Genomic DNA, 18,142 nt, shown 5'->3' with positions numbered 1-18,142 from the left:
TCTGTCCTGCACCTCCTCAAAGGTGTCCTCCTCCCCACCCTGCTCACCACCTGCCAGCTGGCAGTGCCCTCTTGCCTCTCCTTTTACCATTTCTTTTCTCAGAACAGCTGGCTCTTCCCATCATCTGGATGTCCCCACCCTTTCCTCCCTTTCAGCCAGCTCTGACATGCCTGCTGCAGAGCCAACCCAGAGGAGCAGGCTGCCAACCTCAGCCCACGCCAGGGCCACATTCCCTGGCAGCACTGAGTCCTGAGGCCATAAGACACAAGGCTGCCAGCCAAAATGAGTCAAATCTCCCCCTAGCCCAGATTTTGGGAGAGGTCTGTCAGCATGACACCCTATGGATGAATCCAAACTGTGCTTTACAAACATTAGAGGCTGCAGAAGCTGTTGCTGGGACAGTTGTTGGACACAGTGGAACCTGCAGCCTTGGCTGCCCCCATCACTGAGTCACCTGCAGGAGAAACCACCACTGCCCTCATTTGTCCAGACTAATCCCATCTTTTAACACTTTTGCTAACAAAATAGGTGAAATGCTGATTGCCCCATGGGCACAGTTCTGCTGCTTCTTCAGCTGAGAACACGCCTTGCTGACTGAACACTATGTTTCCAGGGGATTTTCCCCTAGGCATTGGTATAATTTATTTTTCATGTTTATTGCTAATTTCTGCTTGAGTAAGCCTGTGACTTCTGACCACAGTTTCACTGTAACTAATCACAAGTGAACATAACCAAAGCAACAAGAGCTAATGAGGCTCCACAGAACCCTGACAGGCTCCAGCAGCCACAGCACCACTCCTATGCCAGGATCCTACAGAGGAGGAGGAGGCTTCCACGAGCCTTTATCTGCGAAAGTTGCACAGCATCCCTGGTATGGCAGAGGATGAGGCAAGGGCAAATGGCTTAGGAGGCCAGAGCGAGCAATAAAGGTGGTCAGGAGGGAGGACTGGCAGTGCTGGGGATCTGTAGTCTAACAGCATCTCTGAGTTGCCCAGCAATGCTCACCCTTGATCAGAGACCAAGAGGATCCCAGAGCAAAGGCAAGCAGAGGACACTGGGGTATGTGCCTGTTTGCTCCTGCTTTCCCTCCCTGCTCCCTCAGGGTGGCTGAGCCTGGTGGTGTGGGACATGTGACAGCAAACACCTCCAATGCACAGGGCACAAGGACACAAAGGACAAGGTCAGATGGAGACTCAGAGAGGCTCCTGCTGCTGCTGCCCAAAGTGTTGCAACTCTGGGCAGGTCAGATGGAGACGGGGTAACAAAACCACTGGCAATTTCTTGGAAGTAACAGCTTCTCCAGTGTGCCTTTGTGCTCCCCTTATCTGTGCCACGCAGATCCCCCCTCCTGCAGGCTGCTAACCACATTAGCACACAAGGGCTCAGCCAAACACCCCACTCTGTGGGGTATGCTCATTTGCACCCACCTGTAGGAGCCACTTAACAGATGATTTGGGAATTTCTGCTTCACAGGATTATGTATTCCATGAGTTAACATGTTCATTTTACTCCATTCTCTCCATTTATGCACCATGGCATCCAACACATCCACGTTTCTTGTCACCATAATGTGCAATACAACTCACAATGCATCACTCTGCAACTGCCCTGTAGTTACCACTAAAGGCAAAAGGAAAAGACCTCTCAAGCATGTGTTCAAACATCCCAGGATTTGGGATGCTCTCCATGACAGTAGGTGCATCCTCATCCATGGGTCTGTCCCTGAGATCTGAAGTCTCTCCCCTGCCCTATGTGAGCATCTCCATCCATGGACAAAGGAAGCTGAGTTTTTTCCCCAAGTACTACTGACATAAAAAGGGAAAAGCAGAGCCTGGTTTTCATGGATGGATGGATGGACATCCTTTCTAAGCACCAATGACCTGGGGCAGAACCTCAGGGACTTCTTTATTTTTAGGTAAATTTCTCATTTGAAAAAAAAGAAAAAACAAACAGCAAAAAATAAAACCAAAACAAATGAAAAAGAAAAAAAACCAACAAAACTCAAAACACCAAAAAAAAAACCCCAAAAAGCAACAAAACCGAACAAAAAAAAAAAACAAATCAAAACCAACCAAACAAAACTGAAAAATCATGACCACCACCACAAAACAATCCATTAAAAAAAAGGCATTTTTAATGTCATGCCAATTATCTAATAAGTAACGAGTTGAATTCTCAGGCTAATTGGTGGGTTTTGGATTCAGAAGGTGGAAAGCACCCAATGACCACACATCTCTTGTCTAAAGGGAGATCAGCATCTCCCCAGCTGGCAAAAGTATGGTGCAAATTCCACAGACTGCAACACTGATCTTGGAGGCAATGAAAATATTCCTTTCACCATATTCCAAATCATAAATACTGTATGCTGAAATCACCATATTCCAAATTTCATTAAAAAATCCTTTTAAGCATGGGGTCTTAAAAGTGCTGTGAAAAAAATGTCATGTCTGGACATTTCAAATAAATTAATTTCAAATTTAGTCTGTCAACCTTTTCAATGAGCAAGATAGAATATACTTGATTCATATTTCAAGCCAGGTGTCATCAAATCTAATACTTTGCTTAAAGTCATGTCAGAAATAAGACACTTATTTAAGAGTATTCAGCAAAACCTTTGGTTCTCTTGCTTATCTGACCTACCTAGATCATCCACAGCTTTACAGCAATTGGGTCATGTGAGAGCACAGGCCTGGGAGATTGCCTGGGTCATATAAAACCAGATCAATAAACCACATGCCCAATTCACTGGACACCAGTCTATTTTGAAGCAAAGCAAGTCACAAGCCTTTCAGCAAATTCACACTTTGCCTACATGCAGCCAAGCAGACTTTTACATCAGCCAGATTTTAGAGATAGCTGCAAACAATTACTGTTTTCTATTATGGTTGAAATATCTTCCCAGTGGGACAAGCCTCTTACAGATATTACTGGAAAATGAAAGTATAATTCTGTTTAAGGTTCACATTACGTGAATAAAAATATCTGTTGCTAAAAATTCTGTATTGAACTCAATCCTCTCATTTCTAGAAGTAATTTTTACCAGCCAGTTCTGTTTCCAAGTGGCAGGGCAGCTGGTTGGCTCCATCTTCCCTCACGTTGTGGGCCTCTTCCAAAAGGGGCTTTCCCTGGATTTCTCAGCCCTTTACTACCTTTAGCTCATGTATCACCACGAAGTACAGTGGTAGCAGTGGTAGTGGTCATGAAAATAGTGGCAACCTCCAACTTCCCGGGGTTTTCCAGGGGCAGAGAGGGAAGCACACAGAAACTTGAGATTTTGATGTGGGAGGGGCAGACCCACCAAAGCAAGCAACTCATGGTAGGAAAAAGAACCCATCCACCTCACAGTCCGTGTGGAAAATAGGCTGGGAAAAGGGAAGACGGGCTGGCAATGAGATGAGATTCCACAGCCACGCTGGAAGAGAGGCAGTGAAGCCCAGGAGGGCTCATCTCTGTGGGCGCTCCCTCCTGCAGGTTAAATTTGCACCACCAGCAGCAAATCCCCTCAGAACCTGGCCCTCATCGCAGTTTCACAGCCTCCATCAGCAGAAGTCCGTAACTCCTTTCCACATAGACCTGCGTCTATGTATCTCAGGTTTCCAGGCTCCAAGAACACTAAACTAAGTCCAGGCAAACCAAACTCGGGAAATTGACATTGCCTAGAGGAGTGAACCCGTTCGTGCCACAGCTGGGAGCACGGTTCTGAGATCGCCGTTCCCTGAGGGCGGCAGATGTCCTCAGAGAAAACCTCCACAGGGAAGCGGGCGGGAAGGGCGAGGAGCACGGCGGGGTCCCCGTGACCCCAGGCCCAGTGTCCCTCAGCCGGGTGCCGCCTCCTGCGGGGCCCCGTCCCGAGCGAAGGCTGAGGGCCTGGGGCCACCTTGTGGCTAATGGAGCGGATTGCGCTAATTCCCTTTAATTTGCTTTAATTCGCGTCTTCCTCTGCCCGCGGCAGCAGAAGCCTTGGCTCACCAGTGTCCTTGTGTGCTTCAGGAAGCCGAGCGCCTCCGGCTGCTGGCTCAGCTCTGTCCAGGCTCCAGCTCCCTCAGGGTTTCCTGGGAGCCATCCAGCTTCCCAGGGTTACATGTCCTCTGGCTGCCCCCCTCGGATGCTGGGGCTACAGCACTTAAAACACAAGCTCTTTGAGTTTTATTTCTTTTACCCAAACAGCCTGGAAACTAGGGGGCCTGTTTGTTGACATAACATGCAGATTCTGTTTCCAACACACAGCCCTTCTTCCATTCACAGGAAAACCAAAATTACTGGCTCCAGAGCACCTGGAAGGTAGTCAGCACTGAAAAACACACAGATCTGCAGAGGCGAGGGGGAGCTTCCCACGATCCCTCGCTTGCAAGAAGAAAACACAGATCCACATGCTGCTCCCAGACCCCAGGAACAGCCTGGTGACTCGTCAGACAGATGACACTGCTGTCTGAGATCTGGCAGTGGCTCCAGCAGAAGGTGGCATTGCACTCGTCACCCCAGGCCTACCACTCAGAGAAGCTCTGAACCCCTGTTTTTCCCTGTTTTCCTGCCTAACCAAGCTTCCTCTCCTCTGGCCATCTTCCCATATCACTGTGCCAGTGCAACAGAAAGCCAGACCTGGGTGCCCAGCACAGCTCGGCTGACACACATCTCACCTTAACATGCTGTTGGCAAGGAATGCCAGTGGGACAAAGAGAGACAGAGCAGATCTAGTCAGGAAAAACATAGATTTAATGGAATGAATGGAGAAGCTCCCAAAGTCCACACTGGAGCCACAGCTCTGACACTTTACTACAGGGTCAGTCCTTCCTTTCTGCCCACCAGAAGCATGGGGATGCTCAGGAACACTGGTGCTTGATGTGCCCCTTCAGAGCTCTCTCCAGGGAGAGAATATTAAGGTGCATTGGTAACTCCACACAGACCATCTTCACGGCAGCCTCTTCATCAGCCCTTCAAATCTTCCAGAGAAGGGAGCTCAGCCCAGAAATCCCTCTCTTCTTGGTGAGTGAAGAATCCTTGCATTATCCAACATGTGGCAAAGGCTGTATAGAAACCATCCTGGGGGGGAGGGAGGGAGAACCACACTGGTCCTAGCAATGAGATTCGAGCTCTGTCAGCATCAGGAGGCCAGCTCTGGTAGAGGGAAGGGGCTGCTCTGTGCCTGGCCTGGAAGGCAAGTCCTCAAGTGGGCAGGTGAGTTGGCGGAACCTCTGGAAGGCAAAGACAGGCACTAAACAGCTGCAAGGACAAAAAGTGACCTCCCCTGCAGATCTGCTCACTAAATGCCAGAGATGTCCAAAATAAGGACAGTCAGTACTTCAGAAACCAAGGGGATAAACTCATCTTCCAACCGCCTGTCCCGAGGCAAGCACTGAGCACATGAGGTATCTAACACAGGGATAATGAAAGAAAGCTCTGTCCTCCATTTGCTCCAGGCCATGGCTAGAAAACAACCTGAAGGAGGGTTGGTGACAAAGTACCTCCAAGTCATATCTTCCATCAGCACAGAGCCTGTGCACACAGGATTGGCTTTAACTGGGACAAGTTCATATGGGGTTACTCTCATAACACATCATGCTGTGCAGCCTTGCCTTGCCTCTGCAGCTGTTCCCACTCCTCCCTGTGTGTGCTGGACACAAGGGTCAGGGGCCCATTGCTGTCACAACCCATTCTTGAACACTTGCAGGAGGCAGGAAATGAGAAGGATCCTGGGGGTTCAGGACTGTTTGTGAAACCTCACCCTGAAATCATGAACTGTGGCAGGGATAGGATGCTCATCTGGAGCAAGGCCTGGTTTGCCAGCTCCCTGCCTCCCCAATGTGTTACAGGGCAACCAACAATGCATCACTCTGGAAGCAGGACGGACCCAAGAGCACTAAGACTGATGGGGAACTCCAAATTCCCAGTGATTCCCTCCATTCCAACTCTATGGCCTCAGCACAGACTGGTGAACTCAGCTGACCATAATGCTCAGGGGATCTGGAGCTTTCTCAGAGCAAGTCCTCAAGCCTCAATTAAGGGCAGCATGGAGATCATCTTTATCCTCTCCATCTAATGACCTTTTTCCTGGTGGTACTTAACAGGTCTGTTATAGCAATTAACTCATTTAATTGATTTCTTCTGTGCTCCTTCCTAACCAGCCTGCGACACACAAATGATTCCGCTCCAGGGCTGGAGTTCAACACAGAAGCAAAGTCCATGCCCTGATCCCAGAGCACCAACCTCACCTCTCTGAGCGAGCCTTTGATGGTGGAGAGTTTGTAGACGACCCAGAGAGGGATGCACACCATGGAGGAGAGGGCCAGCAGCCATCCCAGAGTGTCTCCCCACCATGGGTACACATACTTCTTGTTGTAAGTCAACGGGGTGTATTTGATCAAAGAAAACAGGAAGGTTGCCTGGCAAGGTGAAAGAGACCAAGAAAAACAAGAGAAAGAAAATCAACACCATGAGCAAAGAGAGGTCTTCCTGGTAAGTATGCATCTGCAGAGAGACTCATGGTAAAAAGGAGCACCTCAGGGTACCAACAGAGGAGACATCATTAAACAGGGTTTGCTGGGACAGCCCTCACAGGCAATGTCAGAACCCAGGACATTCCTCTGACAGCCCTGGGTGACTTGAGACCCTGGCAGGGGGCTCAGAGACCGTGGCATTGAGTCAAAAACACCTGTGCCTTTGATTTTAGCCCATGGAAACAATTACCGACTTTGTGTAAAGATTTACAAGCCACAAGGGTTTGAGTAGAATGATAGTTAATTTGTCACAGGGTGAAAAAGTAGAATTTTGGGGATTTTAGAATGGGAGTTCAAGAAGCAAGATGGAGGAATCTGGGCATGTTCTGCCCTTCTCCTTCTTCTTGTCCTCCATCTTCTGCTGTGATTGTGACACTTTTGGATTGGTTTAGAATAGAGACAGACTGTCTAACATAAGTAATAGGTACTGGAAAATTATTGTAAATAAAGTACACGTAGTTCTTAGTATAAAAAGCTAACATCACCCTAAGGGCAGTCAGTGTCCCACAAACTGACCTGCCACACAGATCTCAGCAGGTCAGAGAAGGAATGTAATGGATAAGAGAAAATAAGCAAGCTTAAAAAACAGAACCAACAAATCTCGACTTCTTCAGTCATGGAGCTGGGAAAAAAACTTTCTAATACCTCAGGAGCCAATTCAACAACAAAAACCCAAAATGACAACACTGGTCATGACATCAAGGAGCTTGTCCCACCAGCAAACACCTCTGTCACAGCTGAGCCTCTCCCCATTGTTGAGCCCCACACCTGGCCTCCAAAGCTACAAGCACAAATAACAAAAGGCCCCCATAGTCCAGGCCATATAATCCCCCATATATATGCACATCCCTCTGCATATAGGTAGGTGTCTGTATCTCAGAGGCACCCAGCTCTGCCCATCTTCCTCCCCACAGCTCTTTTTCCTGAGTGTCCTCACCATGCAAACTGCCGGGGTGATGAAAAGCCAGCAGTATTTGATGATGGGCCATGGCCGGTAGCCGATCATATCTTCAATGTTATCGTAGAAACGCTCAGCACCTGCAGAAGACAGCAAGGATGGGATCCCTCACTGCCACCAGGGAAGGAGGGCAGCAGGCTCTGCGCGCCCAGGGTCCTGCTTCACCAGGTGCAATAGCCTCAGTGCAGCCAAGAGTCAGGTCAAGGAGCTCCTCAGGAGTGTGGTCAGCTTCAGTCTTTGTCCTGGACTAACTTTCTATCCTCCCAGAACAGTTCAGTAGGTCAGCAGGGCCAGCCCCTCAGCACCTCCCAGGCTAGGACCTCAGCCCAGGTTTTACCCATATCTGGTGACTGCCAAGACTGTGAGACAGGGCTCTCAAAAAGCTTGAGTCTCAAGCCCTCTGAACACAGGCTGAGGAAAGATTTTTCAGATAGCTCCAACTCCCCAAGGAAGGAGCGTCTCAAAAGCAGGAGTGCATAGGAATATGCAGGGGATATCCCTCAGGGTGTTCCTGTGAGGAAGTCCCTGCCAGTTGAGTCCAGGGGCACCAAAGCAAAGGTTTAGCTTCTGCCTTGCACTACAAAGCAACTACCAAGTTAAGCTACCGACCAAAATTTTGAGAATGAACCAGACAAAACTGCGAGAGGCCAGAGCTGTGGAGCCCCCCAAGTTCATACTCACCATAGACCCAGGCGATGCAGAGAGTCTCAAAGATGGCCACAAAGAGCAGGCACATGCCACTGGCAGCATAGTAATCAAAGAGCTGGAAGACATACATCCCACCCTGGGAAGGCCCAAGTGGGCAGCAAGGTGAGAGAGAGGGGAGAAGAATCAGGCAAAGAACTAGAGCCGGAGCACAAAACAAACTCAATATCTCCTCCAGAGCTGGAGGCATCTCCCTCTCTGGGGAAGAGTTTTAGCCTAGAGAAAAGGCACATCCCTTGTGCCTAAGGCCTGACAGAGACATGCAGCCACCCTGCTGCTCTCAGGAGTGTCTGCATCCCTTCATTTCAATGCAGGGCAGCACAGCAGATGGCAACTGACTGCCAGAGATTCTGGGGATGTTTTAGGAGAAGACAAAACCTAGGCAACTCTTGTAGCTGGAAGTGAGGATGGAAACCCCTCCTTTAAGATACACAATCCATCTGATTGACTTTAAAGTCCCAATTTGCAGATGGAAATAACTGCATGCAGCCTGGCTGTTTCACTGCCCAGGTCTGCAGGGCTGCCTCCAAAACAAGCCTGTGGGTAAATCCAGGCACAATGTTGCATGTACAACATCAGAGACAGCTTTTCCAAAAGTTATGCCCAAATGAAAACAGAAAGTGCCAAGAGCATTCTGGCAGCATCAATCCACACACTCATATTGCTAGGCAGAGTTCTTTTAAACAAGAACAGTTTAACTCCCAGGCAATTACAAGGGGAATACAGAGGATATCAGTATAATAGATAAAGGGTGCCCTGAGGCCTGACAAGTTTCCTTATAGCAAGTGTTCCTGTAGCTCCATTCAGGAAGAAAGAGAAGGACAAGGGCATGGTCCTTCCTGTGCAACAGGCTACAGCTGCAAAGGTTTGGTCTGTGTCAAGATAAATTTATAACCAAAACATAGGCTGCCCAGAGCTCTAGCTATCAGTCTTGGCAGGACAAGTATCAGGACTGTGACTGGCACAAGGGGTAAGGGCTGGAAGGGAAAACACGAACGGCATGAGAAGGGCAGGGCAGCCTCCTGCAGGCACAGGGCAGCAGGATGGGACTCAGCAGCAAGCTCTCAGCCCCAGTGTAAGACCTCACCACCCACTAGGTCCCACTCTGTCCTCTCAAGTACCATGCAGGTGGTCTGAGCCCAAAATACCTCTGTGAGCATCACCAAGCCAACCAGATACGAGAGGATGGAGACCACCAGGATGAGGGTCTCCCGCCGGTTCTTCTTGCGGAAGATGGTGGGGTACATGTCCACAAGAGCTGTCACAAGACTCTCCACGCAGACAAACTGCAAAAAGCAGAGATCCCACCTCTGTAAGCCCATCCTAACCAGCTTCCCAGCCCCACTGGCTCCCCCTCAGCCAAGCTGAAGCCTGTCCTGAAGAGACAGTGGCTTTTGTCTGGTAGGGAGTCACTCTGCTCCTGCAGCTTTACCTGGCTGTCCAGTCCCAGCAAGACAACCATCAGGAAGAAGAAGCACGCCCAGAGTGGGGAGAAGGGCAGCATGACCACAGCCCGAGGGTAGGCGATGAATGCTAGGCCAGGCCCTGCAGGGAGAAGGGCTTTCAGAGCAATGCCACAGCAGCAGCACAGCACAGCTGGTTCAGACCTGCCCGAGGCAGCCACCCAGCCAAGGCACAGCTTGGGGCCATGCAGCCTCTCACTCCAGTAATATCCATGCTGCACATGAAACTCAGGCTTCTGGAGCAGTGAAGGAGAAGCAGGAAGGGAGGTAAGGGGACACAGCAACCTCTGGCTGCTTCACTGTGGCAAGGGCTGGGAGCCAGGAGAAGCCTCTGAGCCCAGGGAGCACAGCACAAGCCTGGGGATATGCCATGCAGTCACCTCAGCACCCTCCTCACAAGAGACAGCAGCTGCCTAACCCCAGCCCTCATCCTTACAGGCAGCTTTTATTGGGCTCAAACCTACTGCATCTCAGTCCTTCATGAGTGTGCATTCATTTCTCCCTGCTTTTTGGAAGCAGAGAGCAAGGGATGGGAATCTGCAGCTGCAAGGCATCTCTCAGTGGCTGGGGACTCAAGTGGCAGCACCCCCACAGCCCCATCCCACCAGGGTCTTCACTCACCTGACTCAGCCACGTTGGCAATGGGCACACCCTGCTCCTCTGCCATGAAGCCCAGGATGGAGAAGATGGCAAAGCCAGCCACAAAGCTGGTGCCACTGTTGAGGAAGCACAGGGCCACACAGTCCCTATGAGAAAGGGGAAAAGCATCAGCCAGCTATGACCCACAACTCATGGCAGCCTCCCAGGACAGCACCTGCTTTTCTGCCCCAGCCACTGTGTCTCTCCCAACACACCTGCAGCTTGACTCAGCACCAGGAGCTGCAGAAAGATGCCCCAGGCTGGACAACACAGCAGGACTCCTCCAATGGAAGCCTTGTCCAAGGACAGCATAAAGATGCATTGCTCACCTAACCTCCTTGCTTGTGACATAGTCTTCCCACACACCTAAATGCCAGGGGTTTTTTTTCTGTTTTTCTTTTCCCTGCCTTTCCCCGGGTCCCTCCTGTAGCAGCATGTAACAGTTTATTTTTGTCTGAGAAGGGAACATTTTTTTTCTTTAATAGATTTCTCAGACCAGTTACAATCTTCTGGATTCTCAGCACTACTAGTTACCTTCTGGTCTTTGCATTATGAGAAAAAGATAATCACAGCCATCCCATTTATTTTCTCTGATCTATTCCCTTTTGTCTCTGTTTCATCTCATTCTCATCCATCAACACTTTAAACTGAACATCTCTTATCTATCCAATTCCTTTTTACGCTTGAGTCTCCCTAGTCCTCTTGTGACTGCAACCCTGGGGACAACAATAACATTTGCAGCATCATTCTGAGATATTCTGAACCGAACTGAATGCACCCCTTCTGGCATTTCATGGCCTGCTCTGACTTTATTAAATGTTACTCTGCAAATCCAGTGTGATTTTTCTGTATCAGAATATAGCATTTTTGTATATTGTATAGCATTTTTGGAGCTTCGTGCTCCTCTGCTTGCATGTTAACTAGGTCAGAGCCCCTGCATCATACAAATTCAAATCACTCCTTCCAAAGCACAGCTCCTTGCACTGTCAAGGACTGCACAGCACCCAGCACCATTGCTCTGCCTTTACACTTGGTTTCTAAGGCTCAATGAATCTCCCAGTTGGAAAGGAAGGCCACACTCCACCAATCCCAGCTACACAATGGGAAGCCCAAACCCAAACCTCACTTCTCCAGTTGCTATAAAGTGCCTGCTCTCCACTCAAATTATATTCTCAGTAATTTGATACAAATTCTCACATGCTTCAAATAGTTCCTCGTCCTTCCTGGTGTTTCTCCCTCTTTCCCCTGGATGTATCCATAACAGGTCAAACCCTCCTTGGAAAGGCAGGGGCTGAAAGGTGTTCTCCCATTATCTGGAAGGTGGGAAGAGGTGTCATGGTAGAGAGTAAAATGAGGGGATGGCCAGATCAAAGAGATCTCTGCAGATTTACACCTGAAATGGAACCAGGAAGACCTGAAGAATTCCCTTGCTGTGACAGGAGACAAGAAATGGTCAAGACTGTTTGATGCCATCTTGGACCACTGCCATACGAACAATGGTTTCTACTGCCACATCCTTTTCCACGTCACCCAGAATAGGTGACCTGGAAATAACAAAGTACCTGGCCAGGCATAACAAAGTGGGGCACCATGCTGATGTCTTTCTCCCCTGCTAAATCCTGGTCCTGTCTTCTTATCCAAACTAAGCCTGTAGAGCACAGGACTGATTCATTAAAAGTGGGTCCATGCCTGGGAAAGCCTAGTTGAAATTTTGACACCAAAACTAAGACCGGTGTTCCTAGAAGAGCCAAACAGCACACAGGGTAAAAGCACAGCAACATGTGCAGACAGAGGTCTCTCCCCTTTCTACAGCAACTCCCAGCTGCAGTTACAGAAGGTCTTTACAACCCTTTTGCTGAGCAGCCCCTGTCATCATCTCCATGTTACATATTAGACTGGGGATGCAAAGGGCTAAAGTCCAAGGACATGTTGAAGGCCAGAAACAGATCCACTACCTCTTCTTTTCCTACAGCTTTTTCTCTCAAAACTGAATGTGAGAGAAGGGACATGAAAAGAAACAAGCATCCTAGCTCTGTTGTTGGAGAAGCAGTCCTGCAGCAGAAATTAACCCCTAAAGTGAAGAAAGATGCCAAGCAAGGATCATGTAGCCAGTGGTGTCCCTGGACCTTTGATAGCAACAACTACAATTTTTAATTTAAAAGATGGGAGGAGAAGTCAGTGTCAGGAGCAACACAATCAGCAGAGAAAGTATGGGGAGAGAGGTGGCCTCTTCTCATACAAGCCTTTTAACCCTGGGGATGGATACACCTACAGCAAAACTAGTTTATTTTCACTGGACCACTTCAACTCAGCAGCCTGATTATATCTGGCAACCTGGTCCATTTCTGCTCCTGCAGTCCAGCATGCAATAAACAGAAATCACATCTGCAGGCTTATATGTAACCATACGACATAGCACACAGGGACCCAGAGCACTGACAGAGTCACCGGGTCCAAATGAACCACAGAAAGATAAATCACAAGGGGAAAGGACTCCCTTTCCCCAGTTGAGAGCCATTAGATCTCACAGTTCTGCTTTCCCTGTAGCTGCTTGTGCACCCATGTAATAGTGGAGGCTGTAGTGTGGGCTGGGCTCACAAAGTTAATGAAGAGGATCTAACTTTGCAGAGTGTAGAAGAGGGGACAGACAGACAACTCCCTTGGGTATAAAGCACAGAGAACTGGATTTGGGGAGAAAACACCTGGAAAGAGTTTTCTTATGCCTTGAGTAGAAACAAAAATCATGACACTTCCAAAGGCCAGCAGGCTCCAGCAAATCCCTTATGTTCAGGGAGGGGAAGGCTTGAGGCAGCAGTTACCTGTAGCAGTTGTTATGGTATTTGTTATAGCTGCCCAGAGCTGTCAGGCATCCCAGACAAATTGCATACGAAAAGAAGATTTGAGTGCCTGCATCCATCCAGACCTGCAAGGGAGATGCAAACACAGGTGAGAAGACAAGGCCAGCACAGACACTGCACAGATGGAAAGAGGCAGGGCCCCAAGGCTGCTGTAAGCACCAGAAAGGCCAGGGATCAGACCGCCAGCAGGACTCTGCATTGAAGCAAGCCTTTGCTAGAGGCAGGTTGTGCAGTGCCAGGAATTACAGCACTCAGTGAGGCACCCAGGGGGGCTAGGCATGCCAAAGGGAAGGGACACATCAAGAGCCCCATCCACCCAAACCACATATAGCTCTTCATCACCACCTTTCTTTCTTTCTCTGACAAATCTGCAGCACCCTGTGGCATTCACATTCCCTGAACATGATTCCTTCACCCAGGGTTTTTCTCCTGGGAAGCTGAAAAGCAGCAAGAGAAGCCTCAGAGAAAAGAAAAACAATTCTTATCTCATTTGCTTCTCCTGTGTCGTGCTCATGTAGAACGTGTTTGGAGATTGTTTCATTGGATTCTGGGATGAGTTGTTTTGACTCATTGGCCAATCAGTGCCAAGCTTTGTCAGGACTCCCAAAAGAGTCACAAGTTTTCATCATTATCTTTTTAGCATTCAGTAAGTATCTTTTCTGTATTCTTTAGTATAGTATAGTATTCTTTAATATAATATAGCATAATAAAGTAATAAATTAGCCTTCTGATAAGATTGAGTCCTCCTCATCATTCCTTCCTTTGTCAGTGGACCTGCATTTACAATAGCACCCTGTGACACTCAAGAGCCTTCTAGCAAGAGGAGACCAGATGAACACTTTCCACGAGAGCTGAAGGAGCCCTCTGCCACCAGAAAAAGGGTACTTGATTTGGGCAAGCCTAGTCTCCAACTGGCCAGCCCAGGTACATACAGCTTGTTGTGGTAGCCCTTCCCTCCAAGACCTAATGTAAATACTCCAAAATTTAAATGAAATTCATCTGGGGAGGAATGCTAGAAATAAACAGAGTTGATTGCAAAAGACAGCTCCTAAAAGAACATACAAAAACACTGTTATTCCCATGAGGCCCTTTGCTCTCACTGTCAATAACACATCCCAGGGCTCTGAGGCTGACATTTGTCAATGCCAAATTTCATCTGAAAGCCTAGCTGTGTGCAGTCACCAACTCAGGCACGGTCACTGCCTACCGCAGACTACAGCAAAAGCAGGAACCAATAGTGGGGAATGAAGCAATGACAAAGATTATTAAATAAACCTCTGTTCTCTAAGATCTTTTCTTTTCCTAGGGGTTTTATAAAACAGAGATAAGACAATCATTCAACAATGCTGAAGCATAGCCACATTTTCAAGACTAAAGAAAAGCAGAAATAAAATATTGCTGGGACAACTTTATGAGAAAAGTCTCCATTTGACTACACTCTCCTCTCCCAGAGGGGCAGTGCCAGTAAGCCCTCAAAGAGCAGCCTTGCCCCACAGCCCCTCTGAGAGGAACAGGAGCCTATGGAAAGCACCACAGTGCTTTCCACAGGTTTTGATGCCTCCAAATCACACCTGTATCTGTCAGCCAAGACCTCATGTCCTGAGGCAATGGTTGGCTGGGCAGCACCTACCCAACCACCCCCATTGCTCAGGCCACTTTTACCAATGCATGGTTCTACCTTTCCTCTTTCATACCGGCCAAAGTACAACCATGTGGTGACAGGTTTTGTTTTATATTTACTTCTTCTCCTTCCTGGGCTGATGAGCCTTATGAAGGCATGTTACAATCCCATTAACTGCCATTTTCCCAGAAGAAATTCTGGATTTAGCTCTAGGCACAGATGCACAGAATAAATCCTCTGCCCCTGCTGCAAACGCCAGAAGGCATAGAAGGCAAAATACTGCTAGGGCTAGGTTTGGTGATACTGCCCTGACTGTTCTGCAAGCCACTTGCCTAACACTCAACCCCACAACCTTAAGTCCACAGAAAGCCTGGACTCTAGGTTTCAAACAGGGAGTGAGATCCAATCTCTGATTTGTAGAATGGGAAGGGACAGGTGATGAGATGGGACTGCAACAACTAATTCGAGGCACTGGAAAGTCAAAAAAGTAATTGACCTCAGTGTATTTTACTCTTTTTGGAGATGAATGGGAAGATGGGTTTAGAGAGCAAGGTATTAATTTTTTTCAGTTCAAAGACATTAGAAATAGATCAAAGCCCTTTTTAAAATTGATTCCTAAAGCGTCAGTGTGCTCTTGGGCAGCAGGGGCACAGCTTTCATTTTGCAGCTACATTTTAGGCACAGCAAGGCACCAAGGTGAGCTGGAGCAGCAGACACCTTTGCATCAATAATTTAAACATCTTTGCACAGACTGGAATAAAATGCTTTGTTAGGTTTGCTTCTTATTTTGCTGTTCATTGATAGAGCTCTTGTTTTCCATCAAATTTGAGCTCAAAACACACCCTCTCATGGGGTTTGTAGCTCTTGTAGCTCAATTTGTCAAGATAACAAGACTTTTGCCATTAAACTGCCTACCCCACGCCTGTCATAACATTAGACTCAGTTGATGCTTTTCTACCAGATTTAACAGTTGTCAGAAACCTCAAGGATATCAATTACCTATGAATTGCACAACAGTTAGGGAATGGGAAAAAGACAGGAACTCAGGGTCCCTACTGAGCAGAAAGCTACAGGGAAGAAGAGTCAACCAGTGTTAAATATCACATAAATCACACAAGCAAAGGAGAAATACCCCTCAGGCAGGAAAAGAACTGGTGCTTTACCAGCCATGGTGGAAACCAGATATCACGAGGCCAAGCTTCATTAACTCTGTGGTTTATGACATGGCTCATTTCTAAAATCCAGTGATAACACTGACTTGTGTAGCAGAGACCATCATGGGGTCTGTGGGCTCCTCACTTCACTGCCTGCTCTGCCCAGTCTCACACCTGTGGGGTGCACACCTGGCTGTGTGGGAGTCCAGCCCCAAAGGGATATCTTTAGGGAATACAGGACCTGCCTTAGCATATGCTCACATTTGGAGCAAGGCAGCCTGTCGCTGAAACCTTAAATAAAGCTAAGCTTGACTTGCAGAGCTTATGATCCCATTAGCATGACTGTGAACCCCAGCTCAGGCAGCCTGCACATTATTTCAGGCATTAAAAGGTTACTGCAACTTCTGGGCCAAAGACAAGAGACATCTACATCCTTCCCAGTTTCCTTGCAATTCCCAACTGCTTCCCCCAGATTTCTTGGAGGATCAAAGGACTGCCACAGGACTGATGCCATGTGTGCTTCTGACCCACTGGTGATGGGGTCAAGCAGCAGCAGCAAGTCCCAGGACTGTGGGGTCACTGGGAGTGGAAAGGGTCCAGCCTCCTCCAGCAGCACCACTGCCCATCCAGCCCCACGGGGCTCATGGGGGCTGCACAGACCTGTGGTCATCATACTGCAAAAGTTCCATACCTTCTTGGTGATTTCTCATGGGCATCTCCTTGCAGCACTGACTTCTTTGCAGCACAGCCAACAAACTCCATCTCTCCTCACAGCACAGCCAACAAACTCCAACTCTCTCCTCACCTAGCTAAGCCACTCTTTTGTAGCACTCATCTCCTTATTGGACACAGCTGTGGCCTATTAAGGGCAGGCCTGTTCCTAATCTTTGGTGATTAGTACAGCTGCAACTCCTCAGGTGTGAGACCGCCTTCTGCACTATCTTTATTTTCTTACATTCTATCCCTCCACACAGACCATTCACTTCAGCAAAAGCAGCTCAAACCTTTTTTCCCCAGCCTGCTGTCTGTACTCATTTCCCTCCCTGTAGTGACTCAGAGAAATGGTTTTTTCAGCTGTTCCCAGACCAGTCTGACTAAAAGGCCTCGCAGGGTCAGGCAGGGCTCTCTTTCCACTGCAGATAAAAGCATCCTGCTGTTCTCTGGCCACTGCTCCCAAAGAGACTGGTAAAGTTTATCCTGTTCAGATTTTGCTGGCATATTGGCAGATTGGGTATTTTGATTTAATTATTGTCTACGTTTTTCTAAGCCATCCAGTTTATTTAATTCATAATTCAAATTCTTTGAACATGTCATTTGGTCCAATTTGCAATAGCCTCCTATTCTGTTTTTAGCCAAAACCTTTACACCTGAGCTGCAGTTATTCAAGATGGTTATGGCCATTCCTCTGTCTCTTAATTTTCTCAGCAATATTCACTTTATTACATGTACTGGAATTTAATAGCTCCCAGTACTGAAACAGGTCCTTCCTTAGGAAATTCTCAGAGCACTTACATAATAACAGCAAAACCACTTTTAAGCAAAACGTTATTGAACCCCAGTGGATGCCATACATCAAATATAGGTGGCATGCTGAGAAGCACTGAACTGTCCCCATCAGCAAGCAAAGACAGCACAGCAAGGAGTGGGTACATGCTGTGTGGAGGGTCACACTTGATGTAATGCATAGCACAGAGCAAAAACCAGCCAAGTCTTGAGCTACAGTTGAAGCAGCATTTCTTTTGCTCACAACATCACGGCTCACGAGTCAGCCTGGGGCGCTGGCACCCCCCACCAGCCACCCACTGCAGCACACAAACACATCCCTGCCTTGGAAAGGGAGATGGTGACTCCTAAGGTTTCACTGCAAGACTCCCAGGGCTCAATTACCAGCACACTGATGTTCCCCTTCACTCAGGACTGGCCCACAGGCCCCAGCCCAAAGATGCAGCCCACATTGCACAGAGCTGAGGCACTGCCGCACAGCCCAGGGCAATGCTTCCCCCATGCCCATTCATCCCGGCAGACAGGAGACAGGCAATGGGGCACTGGTATTTGTAAAGTGTTCCTGTTCCATCTGCCCAGCATCATGTTCCCAATCCCAGAACCCCATCTGCTTGGAAAATTCTCCTCGGGAGTGAGGAACAGGGACTTTTTGTTCCTCAAATAATCTCCCTCTGCCGGGACTCAAGGCCCCCACCATGCCCTGCCTGAGAACACTGACCTAATGCTATCCCCACACATCAGGACGCC

General features: G+C 48.3%; 2 protein-coding genes across 2 annotated transcripts in view; both read right to left on the bottom strand.

The window, feature by feature from the left end:
• The window catches only part of SLC6A12 (solute carrier family 6 member 12), a 45,974-nt gene extending 37,806 nt beyond the window's left edge, over positions 1–8,168 (bottom strand). Inside the window, exons 1-2 of the mRNA XM_030959606.1 lie at positions 8,134–8,168; positions 7,432–7,532 (exon numbers count right to left, since the gene is read on the bottom strand). The gene's annotated coding sequence lies outside the window, so the exon portion shown is untranslated. The remainder of the gene's footprint in view (positions 1–7,431; positions 7,533–8,133) is intronic.
• LOC115909884 (sodium- and chloride-dependent GABA transporter 2) overlaps positions 4,603–18,142 on the bottom strand; it is a 32,178-nt gene continuing 18,638 nt past the window's right edge. Inside the window, exons 7-14 of the mRNA XM_030959610.1 lie at positions 13,079–13,182; positions 10,242–10,366; positions 9,590–9,702; positions 9,306–9,443; positions 8,134–8,236; positions 7,432–7,532; positions 6,210–6,380; positions 4,603–5,192 (exon numbers count right to left, since the gene is read on the bottom strand). Of these exons, the coding sequence (XP_030815470.1) occupies positions 5,073–5,192; positions 6,210–6,380; positions 7,432–7,532; positions 8,134–8,236; positions 9,306–9,443; positions 9,590–9,702; positions 10,242–10,366; positions 13,079–13,182 (975 nt within the window). The 3' untranslated portion in view covers positions 4,603–5,072. The remainder of the gene's footprint in view (positions 5,193–6,209; positions 6,381–7,431; positions 7,533–8,133; positions 8,237–9,305; positions 9,444–9,589; positions 9,703–10,241; positions 10,367–13,078; positions 13,183–18,142) is intronic.

Source organism: Camarhynchus parvulus, chromosome 1A, assembly GCF_901933205.1.
Source record: "Camarhynchus parvulus chromosome 1A, STF_HiC, whole genome shotgun sequence".
Classification (NCBI taxonomy): Eukaryota; Metazoa; Chordata; class Aves; order Passeriformes; family Thraupidae; genus Camarhynchus; species Camarhynchus parvulus.
This window is presented reverse-complemented; position numbering and strand designations above follow the sequence as displayed.